The sequence below is a fragment of the Peromyscus eremicus genome, chromosome 9, assembly GCF_949786415.1.
Source record: "Peromyscus eremicus chromosome 9, PerEre_H2_v1, whole genome shotgun sequence".
NCBI lineage: Eukaryota > Metazoa > Chordata > Mammalia > Rodentia > Cricetidae > Peromyscus > Peromyscus eremicus.
In genome coordinates, this window is record NC_081425.1 from 20,242,606 (window position 1) to 20,263,409 (window position 20,804).

Genomic DNA, 20,804 nt, shown 5'->3' on the forward strand with positions numbered 1-20,804 from the left:
AATAATAACAGAGATATTAGTGGTTCAACTCAAAATATTCATCAATCAAGTTAGACTGTGTATATATTGATGTATTAAAATACCAAGAACTGTGGTATATGCATAAACATAAAACTACCTTAAATTTTATGGAATATGAAAATCAAAGATACTTAAATATTAGTACTTTAATAACTTTATTTCTCCAAGCTTTTCATCCAAGATTTGTGAGGTATTATTGACTATTCAGATATGTTGATCCTCCTACTCTAAAACTGAGCATTGTTTTTGATTCTGAAAAGATGATACAAGAAGTCACAATGTTCAATTCAACAATAACATGAAAAACAGACTTTTTTAAACCTCACCTGTTCAAGCTTTTGTTCATTCTGATGAGATTGTCCAGTTCTTCACTTTGGGAAGAGAAAACAAAATCTAATATTAGTTAAATACAAAACAAACAAACAAAAAAAAAACCTTCCCAGAGTCAAAGGGCAGATTCACCTTAAAATAACCCTGAGTACTCAGAAATAGAATGTGAGTTAATTATCTGTGAAACTATTTATCCTTCAAGGTGTTCCTCAAATGCTATGCTGCCAAAGAAGCCTTTCCTGGCCATTAGCTGAAGTCTCCCCTGTGTTTGGAAGTCTTGCAGCATGTAGGGTTTTGTATCTGCTTTGTCAACTTTGCTGTGGTATGCATTATAGCAATAGCAATTGTGCTTCTGTTGTGTGTTAATGTCCCTTCCAGTATACACTACTTCAAATTCAGGACTGTATTTTACAATGCATCCAGTCAGTCTTTAATACATTACCTTTAGGTAGATGTTTAATACTCAATTTTAACTGAATCGACAAGTACAGGAACACTGGCTAATTATAGATTCTATTCTTAAACGATGTAGCTGCTCAGAAAGTAAGGACTCAAAAGACACTGGTTCATTTCTTAAACTCTACTACGAGTTCATTTTAGGTCAACTAAACTTGTAAGCTTGTTTCCAGTTTTGAGACCTGCAAAGCCCCTTTCTGACAGCCTTTTGGGGCGTGAGCTATTTAAGTTAAGCTTCTGGGTTGGAGAATTTCCCTTAAACCGAGGGCTTAGCTCTCTTGCCCAAGTAGGAAGCTGGGCTAGGGTGCTCCCCAAGAGTGTTCTTTATTACTTCTTCCTGTGTGCTCCTCACACTATGCCTTCTCCATGGATTTTCTTTCCTTCTTCCATCTACTGTCATCCCCATTCCTCTTGCCTTCCTTATTTAGTGTTTCCATTCACACATCTTGGCTCTCTCTCTTTGCTGCTCTGGAGTCACACGTCTCCAGCTTCCTCAACATTCTTCTTGCTTTTTGAGTAATCTCTAGTGTTGATCAGGAGAACAATATTTAGACCTTCAAGCTTCTAAGCTAAAGACATCTACACTACCATGTAAATGACACCATGATTCATTGTTGACCCTGACAAATTGCTTCAGCTCATGTTGATACAATTTCCCCACCGGTAAAATAACAATACTAATCATGTTCATCTTTAAAAAGAATCAAATAAGTTAGCATACAGTTCTGAGCATAATGCCTAGAAAGCCATAAATTCTCACCTAATCTTAGCCATTATAATAAATAAGGCCTTGTCAGTATTTTTCACAAAATTCATGCTTGCTATATTTACCTTTCAACTGAATTTGTAGACAGCAAGATACTGTCTCAGCTTCACAAACAGAGTGGATGCCTCTGTTCTGTGTGGTGCAAACACTAAGTAAACCACTATTTCCAGGAGAACTGTCCAGGACAGTCCTCTTAGAGACCTTCTTCCCTGTGTTCAATTCATCACCAATATGTTGATAATCCATTTAAAGAAGCTTTGTACATTTAATGATAAGACCAAAAGTTGAGAACAAATACTGAAATGTTTGAAAAACAGGTACTACCCCTGACAGTAAAGGGAAAGGAGTAATATTCTACCCTCATGGGAAACAAACTGCCTAGTGTCCAAACATGGTGTTCTGTTATTGTTTCTTGCTTGAAATGCTACCTGATAAGTAGAGGCTAGCTGAAAATTTGTTTCTATCCCATGGGAAGGAGCAACTGCAAGAATCCTGTAAATTTTAGCCCCAGACCTTTGTGACTGGCATGAGCCACAATGATGAGATTTTTCAGGATTCAAGGTCTCTGGTGTTTATCACAGGAAAATTAGCATAAATCATGAGAAGACACTCTGTGGTAAATTAAATGCCATGGAGACAGCATTCTGAATGAAGAACCCGAGCTTTCAAAATGACTGTAAATTGATAAAAAGCCTTCGATATTAAGTTTCACCATTGTCTTTGCAACAAATTAAATGCCCTTCATCAGATAGCACTAGCTCTCTGTCCCACAAAGAGCAGCTGGGATAATGGAGCTCTTTCTGTTCCCTCGGAGAGCCTCCCTCGTAGTGCGTTTCCCTGGTCCATGCGAACTTCGCATTCTCTCGCTATGATTACTGTATGTCTCTATGAGATCTGTGCCTGTGGCTGGGGATCGGGGACAGGGAAGCCAAGCTGATGCTCTCACTGTGTGGAGTGACTCATGTCATGCTGTTCCTGGTCTTCCCCATCAGTCACTTATCTTTTCCCCAACCTCCAACTTCAAACTCGTTCCATTGTTAATGAAAACAAAATATTAACCCAGGTATGGCTGTGTCAGACCTGTCACCCTAGAAACTCAGAAAGTTGAGGCAAAAGGATCACAAGTTCAAGACCTGCTTGGGCTACAGAGTGAGTTCAAGGCAAGCCTGGGAAACTTAAAGAGACTTTGATTTGAAATTGAAAAAAAGCCTGAGGAAATCTCTGTGACAGATCACTTTCCTACCCTGTATAAGGCCTCAGTTTAAGTCTCAGTACTGAAGAGCTAACTTTGAAGTAAATTAATAATATCAGTAATATAGTCTCTTAAATGAAAGAAAAATGAAACTGGAACATGAAACATGCAGAAACTTTCTATTTTCCATCTAACACAAAGCTCTTATTAACCTCACAGAAAACCAAGAGTCATTGTCCCCTCTGGTCACTTAACGGTGTTTGTTGAGAGACAGGCTCACTCTGTAGTCCAGTCTGCAACTTTTCCTCAGCCTCCCAGATGTTGAGATTGAAGGTGTGTGCCAGCACATCCAGCCTTTGTGTTTATATGTGTGTGTGTGTGGGGGGGGGGGTTTGGTTTGGCTTTTAGTGAGATGCACTCTAATAAATTCTTGTTGTTGCTTAATTACATTAAACAGGGAAAAACTTCTCGTGTCTGGGATTAAAGCAATGAGATATTTGCAGCCAGGATGTGTACATATTTCCCCTCTAGATAAAGCTGCACGTTAGCATGTAAATGATCTCTGGTGACTAAGACAAAGCATCTTCGCTGAAGATGAGGTTGAAAGGGATGGCAGTGAGATTGAAGAGAAGATGACGTGTTTGTGCAGATAACAAAGATCAAAAAGCAAACAAGCACTGTGCAGTAGAAGCATCAGCTCTCTCATCACCGAGACAGACAAGAGTAGCACTCCACTGGGTCAGTCACACAAGGAAAACTTCACAGGGCATGTGATGTGTGAGCTGGACCTTGAAAACAGTAGCTTTGACTAGATGGACATGATGGTGTTGAGACTGGTATCGGGCACCGTGTAGAAGGAACGGCAGAAACAAACATGTCTGGAACTGTAGAAAGACAGTGGTCTAAGCTGGTATGAAGTATGGGATAAACATGTGGGTGAAGTCAGAAACGGTTCTGGAACTGAATTATTCTCGATCCAGTTCAGCAGACATAGTCCCACATAACTACATGAGCAATGGGGAGTCATGGCAGATATTTACAGAAAAAATTCATGCATTCAGGGGCAGGAACGGAGGTGGAAGGAAGAGAGGCTAGAGGAGTATAAGTCAATTTGAATAGCCATGCTAGTGTCTTACCCTGGACACAGTGAGGGCTTGAACTGGCAGAAGGACACATATGTACATAAGACATTGTAGACATTTAGTTCATACAAACCTGTACTTCACAGAGGGTAAAGGGATGGAAGAACTAAAAATGACTTTCGAAAGTCAAGCCTGCAGGGATGGTCAAGATGGGCATCCATAAATGTCAGCACCACCCACTATGATGGATACTTACAAAGAGACACTGAAAGCTTTTTCCCTTCTTAATTATGTACAATAAGCATCACTGGGAATTGGCTCATATTTAGAAATTCCAGTGGGGCAGTGGCTTGCTTTTAGACCACAAAAACAAGAGGAGAAACCAGCGTGGGAGCTTTGGGACCTCACCCCTTGTCCGTTTTCTGTAGTGAAGCAGCCACACTGACGATGTCATCGAGATCCTCAGTCCTTCACAGAGCAGAAAGAGAAGCAGGTCAGGGAGGATGGAGCTAGACTGTTGGAACTAAATTTCCTAGAGTTTCTGATGGAGGGAAGGGTAGTCCGCAGCCAGGAGTGATGAGTTTAACAGAATCACAGGTTGATCCCATTGTCTCTACTCATGGTACACACAGACACTAGCATCCTTCATTGCCCCTGACTTCCTTCAGCGGACTAAGATGTCACTGGCATCAGTGACATACACAGCACTGTGTGGAGGTGATGGGAGTTTCACAAAAATTCTAAGTACAGGGAAGTCCGATTCTTTCCAAGTCTGAGGTATATGTGTATGTGGTCTGTGCTTCAAACCAGGACTTTTCTGAGAGTCAAGGGGATAACACAAAAGAAATTTTACTTCAGAAAATATCTTAGTCATTTTTTCACTTATTGTACTGATGGAACTATAAAACTATAAAATTACAATGTTATAATTTTTCAGTTTGGTTTTTTTAAAAGAAAAAAGCTCTGGGCTGGAGAGATGGCTCATATGTTGAAGACAAGGCTCACCAGCCCCCCAACCTTTCTTATTTTTTTGAGATTATAATGTAATGACATCATTTCCTTCTCCCCCTTCCTTCCTCTAAACTATCCCATATACCCTCTGTCCACTTTTCAGATTCATAGACTCCTTGTCCACTAACTGTACATAAGCACAAACTACTCAGTCTGCATAATGTTATTTGTATGTACAATTTTAAGGCTGACTGACTGTTTGGTATCAGATAGCCAATAGGTGTGCTCTTCCTTATGGAAGACTATTTCTCCCATATTCAGCACTCCATATGTAGCCCTGACTGTCCTAGAACTCACTGTGTTTACCATAATGGCCTCAAACTTGCAATAATCCTCTTGTTCCTGAATCATAAGGGCTGGGGTTACAGTTGTGTGTCACTGTGTCCGGCTTTCAAAAAAAAAAAAAGTATTCCCCAAAGACATTATTTTTCCTAAATAATAAAGAAGAAGAAATGCAAATAAAACATATCCAGAATGAATGCTAAACTAGGTACAATATGCAAAACATGTGTGAATCAGGACTGTGGTGGGAAAATGTCTCCTTACCAAATTAATCCACATGATGGGTGAACCTGTCCTGATGTTGCAGGACAGGCTGAGCATGACTTCTATAGGCAGAACCAATGGAAAGCCTTTGTAGTACAAGTTCAACTAAGCAAAACTATTTCTCCTTGTTTATTTATGCCCACGCAGCAACAGTGTCCTATATCTTGAAGCAAGTACAGGAAATATAGAGATAAGCAAAGCCTCCTTCCTTCAAAGGGTTTCATCTCATCCTGTCCTTATGTTCAGACAATTTTGGATTTGCAATGTAAATCTTAAGACAAATTTAAAGAATAAGAACCTATAAAAACATGTATTACCTAGCCAGGCATAGTGCCACACTTTAATACCAGCACTTTGGAGGCAGGGGCAGATGGATCTCTGCAAAATTGAGACTGGCCTTGTGTACATTAAGTTCTGGGGCAGCTAGTACTACACAGTGAAATCCTGTCTCAAAAACAGTTTAGTTATTATAGCTAAAGTTGACCAGAAAACTGCTTTTATCTAATTTATTATTTTAAAGTACTCCAACAAAGGATGCTTTATTATTGGTACAATTACACACATGTAGACATAGATCTCTGTACCTTGTATTTCTTTCAGCATGCCTATTGGCTTCTCCATTTTCACCTGCTGTAGCTGCATGTATCTGCCTAGATTTTTAAAAATAATGCCTGTTAGGTAAGAAAACTCTTTCATGCTAATTATATGTATGAGAATACATTTATGTTTAGGAATATAAATATTATACTATTGACAAAAATTTTACCTTAGTTCTTTGTATTGGCTAGAATTCAGCCATCCCCCTTTTTGAAAGTCTAAAAAGCACCAAGTGCTAATTTCACAATATCAACTTCTTTTCATATGTTTTAAACCACTAAGTACATTTAGTCATGTCTGATCTAGACATTGTTCATTATATTTCCATTCATCAAAGTGTTTTGTCTTTATCTCCATTAGATAATTATGTAATGTTTTAAATACCAAGAATCATTTTTTGTTAGGCACCAAAATAATATTTTTCCTTAAAGACTTATCCCATGTGAATACTGCCAAGAAATGTATTTTCTCGGGTAAGACAGAAGTGAGTCTATCTTTCAAGTACGTCTCCCACACCAAGAAAGGCCACACTGAACTGATAGTAGTAAATTGTACAATGCTAGGTTGTCAGAATTTATAAGACTTCTCTCATTTCCTTAGACCATGGCTGACCTACTTATACATTCTTGCTTATTCTCAAGAAGCTATATTCAACTATTTTTTTGTTCTCCTGAGGACATGTGTTAATTACTTCCCTTTCATATTCGTTCATTAAAATCACCATGCTGTGATTAAAGTGATCAAGGTTTTTAAAACATGCATGTTGTCCCAATTTTAGTTTTTGGATCATTACTGGAAGAAAGAAATGAGAATAGTAAAAGTGGATTTGACCAATTCCTATGGAATTAAGCCTTTTCTGAATATAAACACGTACAGCCCTCTAGTGTCCGTGATTTTAGATTAGAATTTAGGTGGTACAGGGACAACTTAGTTCAGTTCCTCAAGAAAATCTATTCTAATTATGACTTAATTGCTTAATACTGTAAGACTAAGAGAACCAATCGGATAAGACAGGAAACCTGAGACCTTGCTCTTATGAGATAATTATAATCACTGCAGAAATGAAAAGTTATAAAATGAATCCATTTCATTAATTAGCTCAGTGAAAAACTATTCTCCTGATTCATTAAAGTAATATCCTAAGGACAAAATTTTAGTGATCTGGAGGGATTTTACTGGCAGAAGTTCAGCTCTAGAGTATTAGCCCCTGTGGATGAGCACACGGTGCCACTCACCTGTGTTCTTTAGTCAGCACTTTCTAGCAGGTCACCCTCTTATTTTTTTAAAAAATGCTTCTATAATTGGGACTTATGAATAATAGTTCTATAATTGTGTCTTATATGGCATCAAAAATCCCCCTCAAGAGGCCCAAATTACAAAAGAAGTAGAAGCAGGCATTCGGGCAGATCAACATAGTCTCTACTGAGACGCTGAGATATAACCTGACAATCTAATGAAAAGATGGGACATCCATCTTGAAAAAAATGGTTCAAGATCATCAAATTCTGTAACAGGGACACATAGGAAGACTGTCAAGCATCTGAGTTTGTTTCTAAATATTAATTATAGAGTGGCAAAGGTTCAAAGTAGAAAATAAAGTATGTTTTTCCTGACTTGGAGATAAGTTATTTGGAATATACTTCAATAGTCATGATAGTTTTGATATAAAACAAAAATTCTTTAGTTTTAAAAAAATCAAGTAGTAGCCTAAAAGGTATTTCAAGCATAACTGAGGACTTGAGTATTAATACAAAGCTGTAAGAATATCCCTTATCACAATATATAGCTCTTAAGGGGAAACTTAACTGCAAGAAAATAGAAATGAAATATATTCACATATTGTCATTTAAAATGGTTTCATTTAATAGGCATGAGATATATGCCCAATAAATACATTCATTTATATCAAGTGCTAATATATAAGGAACTTCCATACAAACACTTCTAATTCTGCCGGCCAACGGCTATTTCAAAGATAAGGTTCCCTAAGACAGGTAATAGCTGGCACTATTCTAAAGCAGAAGTAATTACACATGTGTGCTGATAGAAGTTCTGTGAGTCTTGCATTAGTGAATGCACACAGAAAACATGGCCATGCCTTGCACAAAGCCATTCACAAGCCCTTTACTGTCACTTCCCTTCAACACCCTGGCAAGACACTCAGAAGGGCAAGTCCTTACCTGTTATTCCGTCTCAGTTGTTTAGGAGAAGCGATGGGAGAACAGGGTTTTGGAGGTATTGGAGGGTGAACAGCTGGATCCCTTTGAAAGAGAAAACAGCAGTCCATTACATCATGGAAACAGTATCCATTTTTATGTATTAACCCACAGCATCTATAATATACATGGAAATATCCCTTAAACCCATGACCCCATGTATGGGGAACCTGAAAGGTCAGAATTCACAGAGCATGAACTCTCAAGAAGTCAACTATTTTAAATATGGATATTTTAAAAGTCCATTAAATCAGACTTTTGGAAACCTGTAACTACAGGTGAAACTATAGCATGCCCTTCAATTAGCCTAGTATTTTGCTAGTATATTTGGTGAGTCATGGCATTTTGAGTTGTCACGTGAGCACAGTAAATGGTTCCCTGGTATTAATGTATAAGCTTCTTTAGGGATTATGTCAACTCACAGGCTACTATAGAAACAGTAAGAAGGTTTCTTATGTGATAGATCTCAAAGAAAGCTTGGTTTGGAGATTTTAACTAATTCTTGACTTAACTATTATCAACACATGACACTTCAATGATAGCAAAACATGAAATATGTCATTAGTCAATTTTCAATGAGGCACCAAAGTAGACCCAAGAAGTCCACACTGATTGGGTGACAAGGGAACTGGAAAGGGGCAAGTATGTTTTCCTTTAGATGAAATCAGCTCCTTTCCAAAGCCATGGCACTCTCCAGCTTCCCATCACTGCCACTTTACAGCTTCTCTGTTGCCCTGACGCTAAGCTCTGCACCTAGCGAAAAGTGACCCACGGTCTGATCCCTTAGTCCTTTGCAGCTGCTGGGTGATGTGCACTCAAGTACAAGGCTACCTGCATTGCCAGCTCCATGGCAATGGGCTGAGCTTATTCTGCTTCTTCATCTGTAATAAGCTCTCTAACAGGATTGTTGGGGGATTTTTAAGGCTGAATGAGATCATGGTTTTAGTCAGCAAGCATCGTTTGAGAGCTTTCTGTGTGCAACACGCTCTATGAAGGAAATAATGGTTTTTGTTTCCAGAAAGCTTTAAATATACAAATAAGTGCTATTGTACAAAAAGGAAAAGCCAGAGTAAAGACATAGAGTAATGGGAGTCGAGAAAAGACATAAAGGGATGGGGTAGGGACTCTTACTTTATTAGCATACCCTTGGAAAGCCTCTGTGCAAGGCAAAATTAAAGCTGAGAGACGCAGGAAGTGATAAATACCCTGAGGACAGCTGGCACATCAGCTTAGAGATGGCATTGGACACTTGAAACTGTTTGAGATAACCAAAGGACAAACTGGGAGCCAAGGATTTCTGTCTCACATCCCGTGGTATTTAGGGACCAAAAATGTGAGAAGTTACAGCAAAGGAGCCCAAGGAAAAGTGGCCAAGAGAAAAGAAGATAAGAGTGAGGAGGTGGTATCCTGGAAACCAGCTGAGCAAAGTCCTGCCCAGTCTGACTGACAAACCAAGAAAGACAGGGACTGTGAAAGTAGCATGACTTTGGCAGCGTGGTCAGGCCATCGAGAACCCCGATTGGAGCAGTCCTGATAGAACATTGCATGTTTGGGGGTGGAGTTGGACATACTATAGGAGTAGACTTAGGAGAAAATGTGAAAGCAGGAAGAAGAATTGAAGTAGATGTTTTTACAGTAAGGTCCAAGGCCCAAGGTCTTGTGACTGTGTGCAAGCATGCATGTGTGTGTGTGTGTGTGTGTGTCTGTGTGGTGTGTGTGTGTGTCTGTGTGTGTTTGTCTGTGTCTGTGTGTTTTTTCTGTGCTGTGTGTCTATGATTGTGTTTGGTCTTTGACAGAAACACAGATTGTATGAAAAGGAACAAAGAAAACCAGAACAACTGAGATACGTCAGCTGATTTGGAGCAGAGAAAGTTGTTTTTTGTTTATTTCTGTCATCTAAGGAAAAAATGAAAATCAAAGCCATTGATTCAAGGTGAGGAAAGCAAGAAGGATTTGGAAAGAGAGGGAAAATAAACATGAAATCTTTCCCTAGGAAAGCAGAGTAATAAGTAGACCCAGGTAACAACATACTTTTTTAAGAGATTACTATACATCAGGAACTTTTACAAGCACTTCTTATTTATTAACTCAATTAATCCTCACTACAATCCCAGAGCTAAATATTATTTTTTTCTTCCCATTTTACAGATGAAAAGACTGAGCCAGGAACAGTGAAAACGATATCTCATAATTATACAGCTTGTGAGTGACAGAGTGGGGAAACAGAGCCAGGAAGTTTGGTACCATAGTCTTCCTCATGTTCCACTGCTTCTCAAGGGATCCTGAACACCTTCATATGTAACCTGTGTATGTTACATATGAAGAGTATGAGTTAAAAGACAGCTCTTGACCATAGTTTTCTCTTGTGATATCCAGCTATGGCCTAGAGGTAAATAAGTTTCCAGCTCAGCCGAGAGTGCAGCAGAATGTGGTGACACAGGACAGGGATGACTGTGAAAGCCGAGGATTGCAACAAGACATTGTGCAGTCTACAATGATAGGAATAAAAATGGGATCTGGAGAATGTGCTTCTGTGGAAAAGATGGCGGAATCCATGAGCTGGTGTTTAAGGTGAGGCTGAGGAACTACCAGACTGGGGATGGGCAGGAGAGATCCAAAGAGATACGACACAGCAGTAAAAGTAAAGCTCAGAAAGCAACATTTTGTGGTCATTTACAAGGGCCTGGCCTTTGTGCAGTTAAGGTAGAGTGAAGAAGATCTTTGGAAAGGAGGCCAAGAATGTAAAATCCCAGAGGTGGTGTCCTCAACATAGATATGGAAATTATCAGATAGTATAATGGGGTTTGAGGTGTTTATGAAAAACAAAGAGTCTGATGTCAAAATCTTCAAAGACTGAAGCTGAGTGACTCAGAGGCCTTTGGAGGAAGCCAGTAAAGAAGAAAAGCCCAGACAACATGGCTGCTAAGGAGAGGTAGAGTGTACAGAGGGGGGGAGTTAAAATCAAAGCGGTGTAGAAGCAGGACCAGACCAGATCCTTTTCCTTCCTCGATCCCCGTGATATGTAGGCGCTGGGGAAAGCCCTTGCTCAAAGAAGAGTGGAGATACAACACACCCACAGGATAAGCAACAATTGAGTAAGGCTGAGGAGCAGTGGAGTTTGATGATGATGGATGCTAGCCAGAGTGGAAGGATTTGATACAGGATTCTATCAAGTGTGGTGACCTCAAGGATCTAAGAATCTGTGGTGGTGGCCCAAGAGGCTGGAAATGACCTGACTGGATTTCTTACAGTGTCAATGAACACATGCCTAGGGGCCATGATGGATCTTGTTCTGAAGCTCCTGGGGAACACAGGGCACAGGGTTTCCTGACTCTTAGTTCCGTAACAGTAGGCATGGGTCACTAGAACAATTTGCACGGAAGTCCTCTCCCCATCTTGACTTAGGGTCCTATATACAGCTGGGATTATTTTATTTATAATGATACCATCATCTTTTCTCCGAAACTATCCTTGTGATAGGCACACACATCAACTGATAACCAGTACTGCATCTGTGTGGATTTGCTGATCAAATGCTTTCCTTCTAGAAGCAGATGGAAGAGAGGGAAGAATCAATCCAAGTAATACTTGGACTGCACAGGGCACTGGATACGCAGACAGGCAGGAGGGTAGAAACCACACACACACAAAAAAAGGACAGTTATAAAAATGGGAAGTAGGTCTGTGCCAAGCTTTGCTTATGCCAGACCCACATCAAGGGAACATGAGATTTCTTCTGTTTTAGAATGGCTGAAGCTTCAAAGAGGTGAGTAAATATTTGTTGAGTGAGTCTGGGAGGGAGATGTTGGCAGAGGAAAGAAAAATAGATCTGAGATGGTTGGGGTAGCACTCGGGAAAGAAAGGTGGATATGAGGTCACGAAAGCCAAGAGCAGCAGAACATACTTAGTTCCCTGGGTGGCAGGTTTGCACCCTGCTGGGTCAGTTGCAGGGCAATGCCCTGCAGGCTTCACTTCACCTCAGAGGAGCTTCCATTTGCATGGTTGCATTGACAGCCACAGATGACAGAACCCAAGCCTGGTGTGAGGGGAGGATGAGAAAAGTCATTCACACTGTGCCAGGAACATTATGTGAGCCAAGCAGCGGGATTAAAAATGAAAGGCAGGCAGGAAGCTGTGGCCTGGAGTGTTGTGAAGAGGAGGAAACAAAAGGCATTTATTGGAGTGGTCTTAATTGAATTCTTCTTTGAGACGTGATCTTTGAGCTTAGATGCCCCCACTCTCTCCTCTGTCCTTCCTGGCACCCTGCGAGCTTTCACAGGATCTATGCCACCACATCAGTGGATGTAATTGTAGAGTTGTTTCAAGGATAAAAAGGAGATTTTCAAGAGAAACACATGAAAACTTTCAGATTGTAGCATAAAGACCAGAGCTAAAAAATAAAATCCTCCATAGGAAGAGCTGTTTATGTTGGCTGTTTTTCACAAGCCCCTGCAAAGACCACTTTTGGTCCTCACGTTGCTTTGGGGTAACATGCTTGCTCCAGGACTCATGTTGCTATGGGGTAACATGCTTGGCTCCGGACTCAACAAGGAGTTCCAGTCTGAGTTGGTGGTCATTTCTCTTACTGCAGCACAAGCCTGGATTCCACCAAAGACAACCAACCCTCATATGTAACTGGGAACTTCCCTCTCACATCTCGCGGTGCCTCTTTCTTCTTTTGCACAAACAGAATTTCCATCCCAACACTAGCAAGGGAGTGGGGCTGGACCAAGAAGCGAGCTCTCAGCTGTTCCTGCCGCCATGACTGCCACTTGCCACTGTGTTTCCCTACCCCATGGACTCCTATTCCTCTGGAACCGTAACCTCAAGGAACCTCTTGCTTCTATAAGTTGCCTGGGTCATGGTGTTTTATCACAATAGGAAGATGGTTAGTACAGTCACTGTATCCATTTAAGAATCTGAAGGTTGGGTGAGGCCACAGTCCCCCCAAATCACAATTCCAAATGTTAAAATCCTCAAATATCAAAATCTCTAATGTCTACATCCTTTAAAGTCCAAAATTTGAAATATAATTCTAGAAAGACAGTTTTAAAATTCTTTAGGAATGACTGTGTATCAGCATTGGCAGGCTCTCCTACACAAAATTTTATTAGCGCTATAACATACAAAATTACATATGGGTGCTTTTTTTTTCCACTGAGGGCTAGAAAGTTGTGTGATTTTCCTTATACCACATTGCCCGTCAGTATCTCAGTCAAGGTTTTGGTACAGTCCTTTTGATGTCGGTCACATACTTCTTTTCTCTTTACCATACTATGTCTAATCAGGTTTAAATGCAAATTTATTTTTCAAAGGCTGCTAAGTCAGGCATGGTGGTACATCCCCACACTCCCGGCCCTTGGGAGGCTAACTCAGAAGGATCTAGAGTTTGAATCCAGAGAAGCAACCATTATCAGCTCAACAAGAACCTGCTCCACAGCCACCTGTGGTTTAGTGTTAGGATAGACACCAGTGTATAAGGCTAGAAAAAGTATGGCCCACCCTTGCAAAGATCTGATAAGGCATAAGGTGATGTTCAAAGGACAGTTACTGTAACATTTTGTGACTTTCTAGTGGATAGGGTCACTACTAAACCCTGAACACAGTCAGGAGTCCAGGATTTCTGCTCTGAACTAGCTTTGAGGCTGACTTTTTATGAGTAGGAAAAGGATGCTGCTCTTCCTGAATCCCTGCTTCTTTACCTACAAGAGACAGGCTGCTCTAGATCTCTGGAAGACCATTTGAGAAGACAGTGACTGCACAGAATTCTCTATCCCTGAAGGCCCTGGCTTCTTTTGATAGATCAAGTAACTTGACATTTGAATATTGGGCTTTTTTCAAATGTATGTAGATGCTGTTGTGGCTAATAAAATTTAACTTTAGCATTGATCTAGAACATAGCATAGGTCCACAACAGTCAGTTCTCTGATATGGATGTGGTTTATCTCCCAAAGGCTGCTCTCTCAGAAAGATTGGTTCCTGGTTTGGCAATGAGAGGAGCAGAACCTTCTGGTGGTGAGATCCAGGGTAAAATGGCTAGCAAATCATAATGTATGGATCCTACTCGAGTTCCTGTAAGAGTGAATTAGTAAGAAAAGAATGAGTCAATGTCTCGGTCTGGTACCCTCTCTCACAATACTCTCTCCTTTCTCAGACACTCTTGTGAGGAAGTCTTCAGGGTCTGAGCATATGAAGCTACATGAGCTAAGATTTCATTCCCAAAGCTATAAGCTAATCTTTCTTGATAAGAACAGAACTTCAGATTTTTTTTTTTGCTTTAGCAACCGAAAATAATATTAATAGAGTTGGTCAATAGACACAACATAAAATATTGGTTCAGTCATACTAGCTTTTCGTCTTCAGTTTTTACAAAGAAGTAGTAATAATCGTCCAGCCATTATTAGGTGAGTCAGAAAAACACATCAGCTCTAAAGTGGTACCCACTCAAAATAGATCAACTATAGGCCTCTACATAAAGCATAAAATTAAAAGATATTTAGAAGAAACTCTTCGTGACCACTGGTTAAACAAAGGGTTGCTAGACATGATACCAAAGACAAAATTCACTAGCAAAACCTGACAAGTCAGATTTCAACATTTTTTTGCTGTAATAAATACATGATTAAAAGATTGAAAATATCAGCAACACATTGAAAAAATTGTAAATCACGTATGTGATAAGAGATGTATTTTTTAAAACTCCCAAAACTCAACATTAAGCAAATGAAACACCCAAAAGGCAAAACATTTGGATGTATACTTCACAAGAAGTTTTGTATACTTCACAATTTGTTTGTACATTTGATAAACAAATATACAAAAGGACACACTGCACAGCTGGCCCCTAGAAAAGCAGGTATCCAAACAGTATTGAGATAAACTATATATTAGAATGGTTAAAAGGGTTTTTTTTTTAACTGAAAATATTAAATCACCCTAAGGAAATGGAGCAGGGAGAAGTCTCATCCTTTGCTGATGTGCATGCAAAAGGGACAGACATTTTGACCAAACCCTGTGAGCTCTTTACAAAATTAAGCATATGCTTATCACATGACCTAGCAGCCCCACTCACTGGCATTTGCTTAAGAGAGTCAGTTATGTGTGCTCACACAAACCATGTGACATTTTTCCTTCAGTGAGTGAGTAAATGAAGTGTTCATCTCTACAATAGAACACTACTCTTGATAAAAAGGAAGGGACTACTGATGCACACAAGAACATGAATAAATTGTGTATGCATTGTACACATTCAAAAGACTGTACACCATCTGAATCATTGTGTGATTTTTTTAATAGCCAAGAGATTAGAAGACAAAAGAGTATATTCCCCCATTTCCCAAGTAAATGACCGTCTTAAGAAAAATGACTGTCTTCACATGCTCCTCCTATTCCCAATGTCCTTGAAAGACGCTGTGATCAATATCCCCCATCAACCAGAGGACACCACATGCAGAGCTCCCTGCCTGCAACTTTTACTCCAAAGCCTCTTTTCTCTGCTTACTACACAAGGTAACCCTCCCTTGCCTTACTGTGCTCTGCTTCTACCATGATCGGTAGGGAAGGAACCTGATTTAAGTAACTCTCTTTACAACTTGAATGACCAAAAACAGCCGTTTAGATGTGCCAGGGTGTTTGTACTTTGAGGTGAAATACTTAGTCTCTGATAGAGATTCAGGCAATGCTGCTAAATAGTGAAGCCATTTCATTCTTGTTTAACCTGGCTTTTATGGTTGGGACATGGTGATGTTTTGGTAAATGATAAATCTAGGTATCTTGACTCTCTCAGATTTTTCCTCATCTCTGCTTTGGACCTGGAACATCTCTACTTCAGAATCATCAACTGGTCTTTGACAGACAGAAGAACAAAAGGGACTCGAAGGGAGAAAGGAGCCATGGGAAACTGTATTGGGCAAAGCATTGGTTTTCACTTGTTGTTGAAACATAAGAGTTGCTTAAAACTGATGTGGAAAGGCCCAGGACTGCCTGAGTCGCCCCTATACAACTGAAGAAAACACAAGTCCTTGCTCAAGGTCAAGGCCTTTACTCGCTCATGCTGAACTAGCTTTCTTGTTGTACTCAAATGCCACTTCAAAGAAATAACAAACCTTTACCCAGGCTAATGTCTTCATTATTTTGAATATTTAGAATATGTAATCTGGGCATGTGGGCATGATTTTTTTTAAATATCTCTACTCTGGCATGTTACTGAGTGTCAGACAATATTAATACTTATAAGAGATTCTCACTAATGTAAAGATTTTTATTGAGATGAAAACGAAATCTGTTGTTTTTGCGTGTGTGTGGCATCAAACTCTGTAGAGGAATTGGCACCAATAGAGTTAAAAATGCAGCAGCATAATTAGAAAGGTTACATTTTACCATTTATAGTTACAGACAGAAAAATATAACTACAGTGCAAGGTTGCTATGGCAACTTGCTTTGCAATCGGGATTTTTTTTTTCTCCTCTAATTCTACCAATCACCTAACTGGAAGTCAAAACCATGAAAGAAGAGGTTGCAACAAAATAAGGGTGAGAAACAAGGGTGGTGTGTAGGAAACGGTTGTTTTCTCATTTTACCAGGTGTGCATCCACTGTCTTATTGTCATCCAATGTTTATTTTCTTCCTTATATTTAAAAATGATTCCAGACAAAAACATACTGGCTTTATTAGTACTGGAAATGGAGACAATGGCTTCATTGTTCTTCCTCACTCAGCATTCTGGATAGCATTTATGAATATTTATACTGTCTGTTAAGTGAGTACTTTAACACGGCTCAACAAATTGCTTGCTTTGCTTTCAGACACAGGCTCACTGTGTGGCTTAGGCTGGCCTTGAACTCGTGAGCCTCCTGCATCCACCTCCCATATTGGGATTGGGCCATAGCACCTGGCCAACAAGGTTCTTAAATGAATCTTTTGTGACATCTAACCACTAAACTTTGAAATCCCCGAAATACATAAAAGTACTTGAATTCATGAAGATAGAATGTGTGGTTCAGAAGACAGAGGGCAGCTCTCTCCGTCACTGTTACACCCATGCCCCATGTCTTCTGCGTGGTGCCTGTCACCTGCTCTCTCATTGGCTCTAGCCTGGCAAACACTATCACTCTTCAAAGGGATCCCAAGATGAAGATGGGTGTTAGGAGCCAAATAAAAGTATACAGCTATGAATTAGTGACTGCCGGCAATTGCTTCGTGTCAGACCTTCTGACACTGTTTTAAATAAAAGCAGTGAGAGAGAACCGGCCAGCGCCTCTGACCTTCCAATGGTTTCCTGTATTGATGCGTGTGCTTTCTTCTACACCTGCTTCCACACTGGCATGAAGTCAGAGCTCAAATGACGTAATAGCGCAGTGCTGATTCGTAAGCAGAAAGCGGAGACTCCAAAAAGGTACTGGAGCTTACCACGAGGTATGAATGCATATACTTATGATAGCCTGTGCCAGCAGCCATGTAAAGATATCTGATGAAGGTTGGCTACCCAGAACTCCCCACAGAGAGTTCCATGCACACAGTGTACTCACAGCACTCACATGACACGTGTGCATATCATTCTGCCATCAGAGTCTGACTCTGCCTCCTTTATTATCCCCCACCCCGCCCCACCCCGCAACCTCACTATACCTTAACCTTACTCATTATTTAACTGCCAGCTCCGGCACTACGTCTTTGAGTCTACTGTATCCCAAACGCTTCTTCTATTGCCTGCTTTTACGTGTCGCCCCATATTTTGTAGGCTCCTCCACCTTTGTGTTTGTCAGATGCCCAAGGGCCACTTGAATCAGCCTCCATGTTTAGTGATCCGTGGTAGCTTTTGAGTCTCCTGAAGTAGGGGTTGGGTCTAATACCTCTCTGCACCTCTGGCATCTATCCAAGTACTTTCTTACAAGTAGACAGAGATCAACTACTACTTTTTGCAAAGAGGCAGACAATGGAAGAAATGGAGGGCAGTAGAGAAGTATTTAATCAGTCATCAAAACAAGCACAGAGAATAAGGCCCAGCCAACTTCAAAGACACAGACGGGATAATAAGCTGAGGAAAATGCATTGTTTTATACACGTTAGGAATTAGAATCAATGGATAAATATGTGGTTATTGATAAATTACTATAGATCATTTACTTAATGGTTCAAAGGATTACAAGATGATCCCATTTATTTGATGAATATACTATAGTAGTTATTTAAGGTAATGTACTATTAGTTGCCAAATGAGTATTAATAACAATAATTTTTCTGAGTCCAGATTTCAGAAAAAAAATTCCTTGGACAGCATCCCACACTCATTCCCTTATTTGATATTTTCTCCACAAGTAACTTCATTCTAAATATGTCATCCCTAAGTTAGGACCCCTTAGTTTCTTAGGGCCCCTTACCTGAGTGCCTCCTCTACCCCAACCTACCCCCAAGTATTTATTATTGCTTGAGAATCATTTCCACAGAAACAGCCTTCTAGTGTCTCATAATCTACTTGCTCAAAGCAAAGCATGGTAGCAGCATCTTTGGTCCTACTGTACAAGCTGTGGGCAATCATTTCAGCTGATACTGAATGGTTGAATCACTGTGCTTAAATCACTTTGGGCTCGAAAGTCCTTCCTTGTGTAACTTCTCTCCTTTTCAACAAGGATCGGTCCCCCAGGTCCACAGAAGCTTACCATGCACATCAGATCCCCCATAGGATGCTGATGCTCTTTGTGTGACCCCACACTGGATCTTGCATTGCTGCTAGACTGGTTATGTCTGTAGTTTACACCTTCAGCTATCACAAAGAACTCCAAGCTGCTGTGGCCCCTCAGGGTTCTAGCACATGAATTTTCCATCATACTCCCAAATGGCATCACCTGGACACACACGCTCCCCCCTATGACCCTTCCTTTGGCAGGAGGACCCTTCCACTTTTCCCCTGTGAGTGTGTCCCATGTGCATGTGTTTGCCTTTGGAGAGTCTCAGCAAATCTGTCAAAACACCAGCCAAACTAAGCTCAGTGTGCTACTGCCACCTAGTGACGACTTTTTCCTTGGCCACCACTAGTCTTGAACACTACAGTAAAGACGGGATAAGAGAAGAAAGGAAGACATGGAAGTCAATGATAGAAGTTGTCAGCATCAGTGGCACTAAATGTTCGTAGGATTATGAGTTGAAAGAATAGTTTTGTTGTAAAAGGAGCACGGAGCCCTCCTCCAAGACTGAATACACAGAATGCCCCTCCAAAGGTCAATGAATCCCCTATTAGATATGAGGATGATCTCTTCCAGGGAGGGCCTGTGGGAAATGTCATTCAATGAGAAACACCTGACAAGGGGTGATGCCAGAACTCACGGAGACTTCTGATTCTTGGTACATAGTCTGGCCGGACCTTCTTCACTGGAATGTCACCATCCCTCCCCTTCATATCTCTACTTAAACCTTATGCAGGTAGCACTTCAAGAATCCAATGAAACTTTCTTACCTAATGTGGAACTAAAAGAACAGGATGGTATGAGTCAGAAATAAAAATCGTGAAGAGAAATCAGATCCAAACACAGCATGAGAACTCCAGCGTCTCAGATATGGGAGAAGATAACATTCAAGACAGAAAGGCTGGATATCCTGAGGGTTGCTAGAATGTAGAGAATAGAATAAGCAAGATAAAACAGATTAAATAGCTGAGCCCAAACAACAAGGGGGATTCAGGATGAATGGAGGACAAGCAAGTGCCAGGAGCCCTGCTAAGGACCTGGCTCATTTTTCTAAGATAACACAAATCATTTTAATTGTTTCTTAGGAAGATGAGATGATTTGATTACTACTTTTTAAAAATAAATATAGCTTTGTCAACCACATAGAGGGGTGAAGGGTAGATATAAGGTTGAGAGACAGAGGACTATTAAGAGAGTTTCTATTATCCTAATCCAAGAAAGAAATGATTCAAAATGATATGAATACAAGGAGACACACGGATTCAAAAAGCATGTAGAAGACAGGATGCCAGCATTGCTTATGCACTGGGTACATGTGGTTAAGTAGGAAAAGGTGGACAAATACTTTAACTTTTGTGATGGCTTTTGTGATAGTTAACTTTAACTGTCAACACAAGTTAGAATCAGCTGAGCAGAAAATCTCAATGAGGGGAAACTGTCTTAAGTAAGTTAATCAATGAAGGAAGACCCAGCCCAATGTGGGAGGCGCCATTCCCTAGGTAAGGAATCCTGAACTGTATAAAAGTGGAGAAATCAGGATGAGAACAAACAAGCAAGTAAACAAGTCTGCATTCACTTCTCCCTGCTCTTTACTGTAGACATGATATAAAAAGCTGTTCAAAGTTCCTGCATTGACATCTCCACAATGATGAAATGTAACCTGGAATTGTAAGATGAGATAAATCTCCTTCTCCCCCGAGTTAATTTTCTCAGAGTATTTTATCACAGCAACAAAAAGAAACTAGACTGTATTTCAAGGTGCCAAATGGCTGGAAAATTTGATGATGTTAACTAAGGTAAAAAAAAAATCAGGCTTTAGCAAATTACAAATATCGTGAACATGCTGAGTTTCCAATTATTTTGAGACATTTAAGTGAAAGTGTCAAGGAGGCAGGTGAGTATCCA

General features: G+C 40.2%; 1 protein-coding gene across 1 annotated transcript in view; it reads right to left on the minus strand.

Annotated features, from left to right (window-relative positions):
• The window catches only part of Scel (sciellin), a 98,919-nt gene that overhangs the window by 43,892 nt on the left and 34,223 nt on the right, over positions 1–20,804 (minus strand). Inside the window, exons 9-12 of the mRNA XM_059274314.1 lie at positions 8,182–8,262; positions 5,989–6,054; positions 4,256–4,315; positions 348–392 (exon numbers count right to left, since the gene is read on the minus strand). Of these exons, the coding sequence (XP_059130297.1) occupies positions 348–392; positions 4,256–4,315; positions 5,989–6,054; positions 8,182–8,262 (252 nt within the window). The remainder of the gene's footprint in view (positions 1–347; positions 393–4,255; positions 4,316–5,988; positions 6,055–8,181; positions 8,263–20,804) is intronic.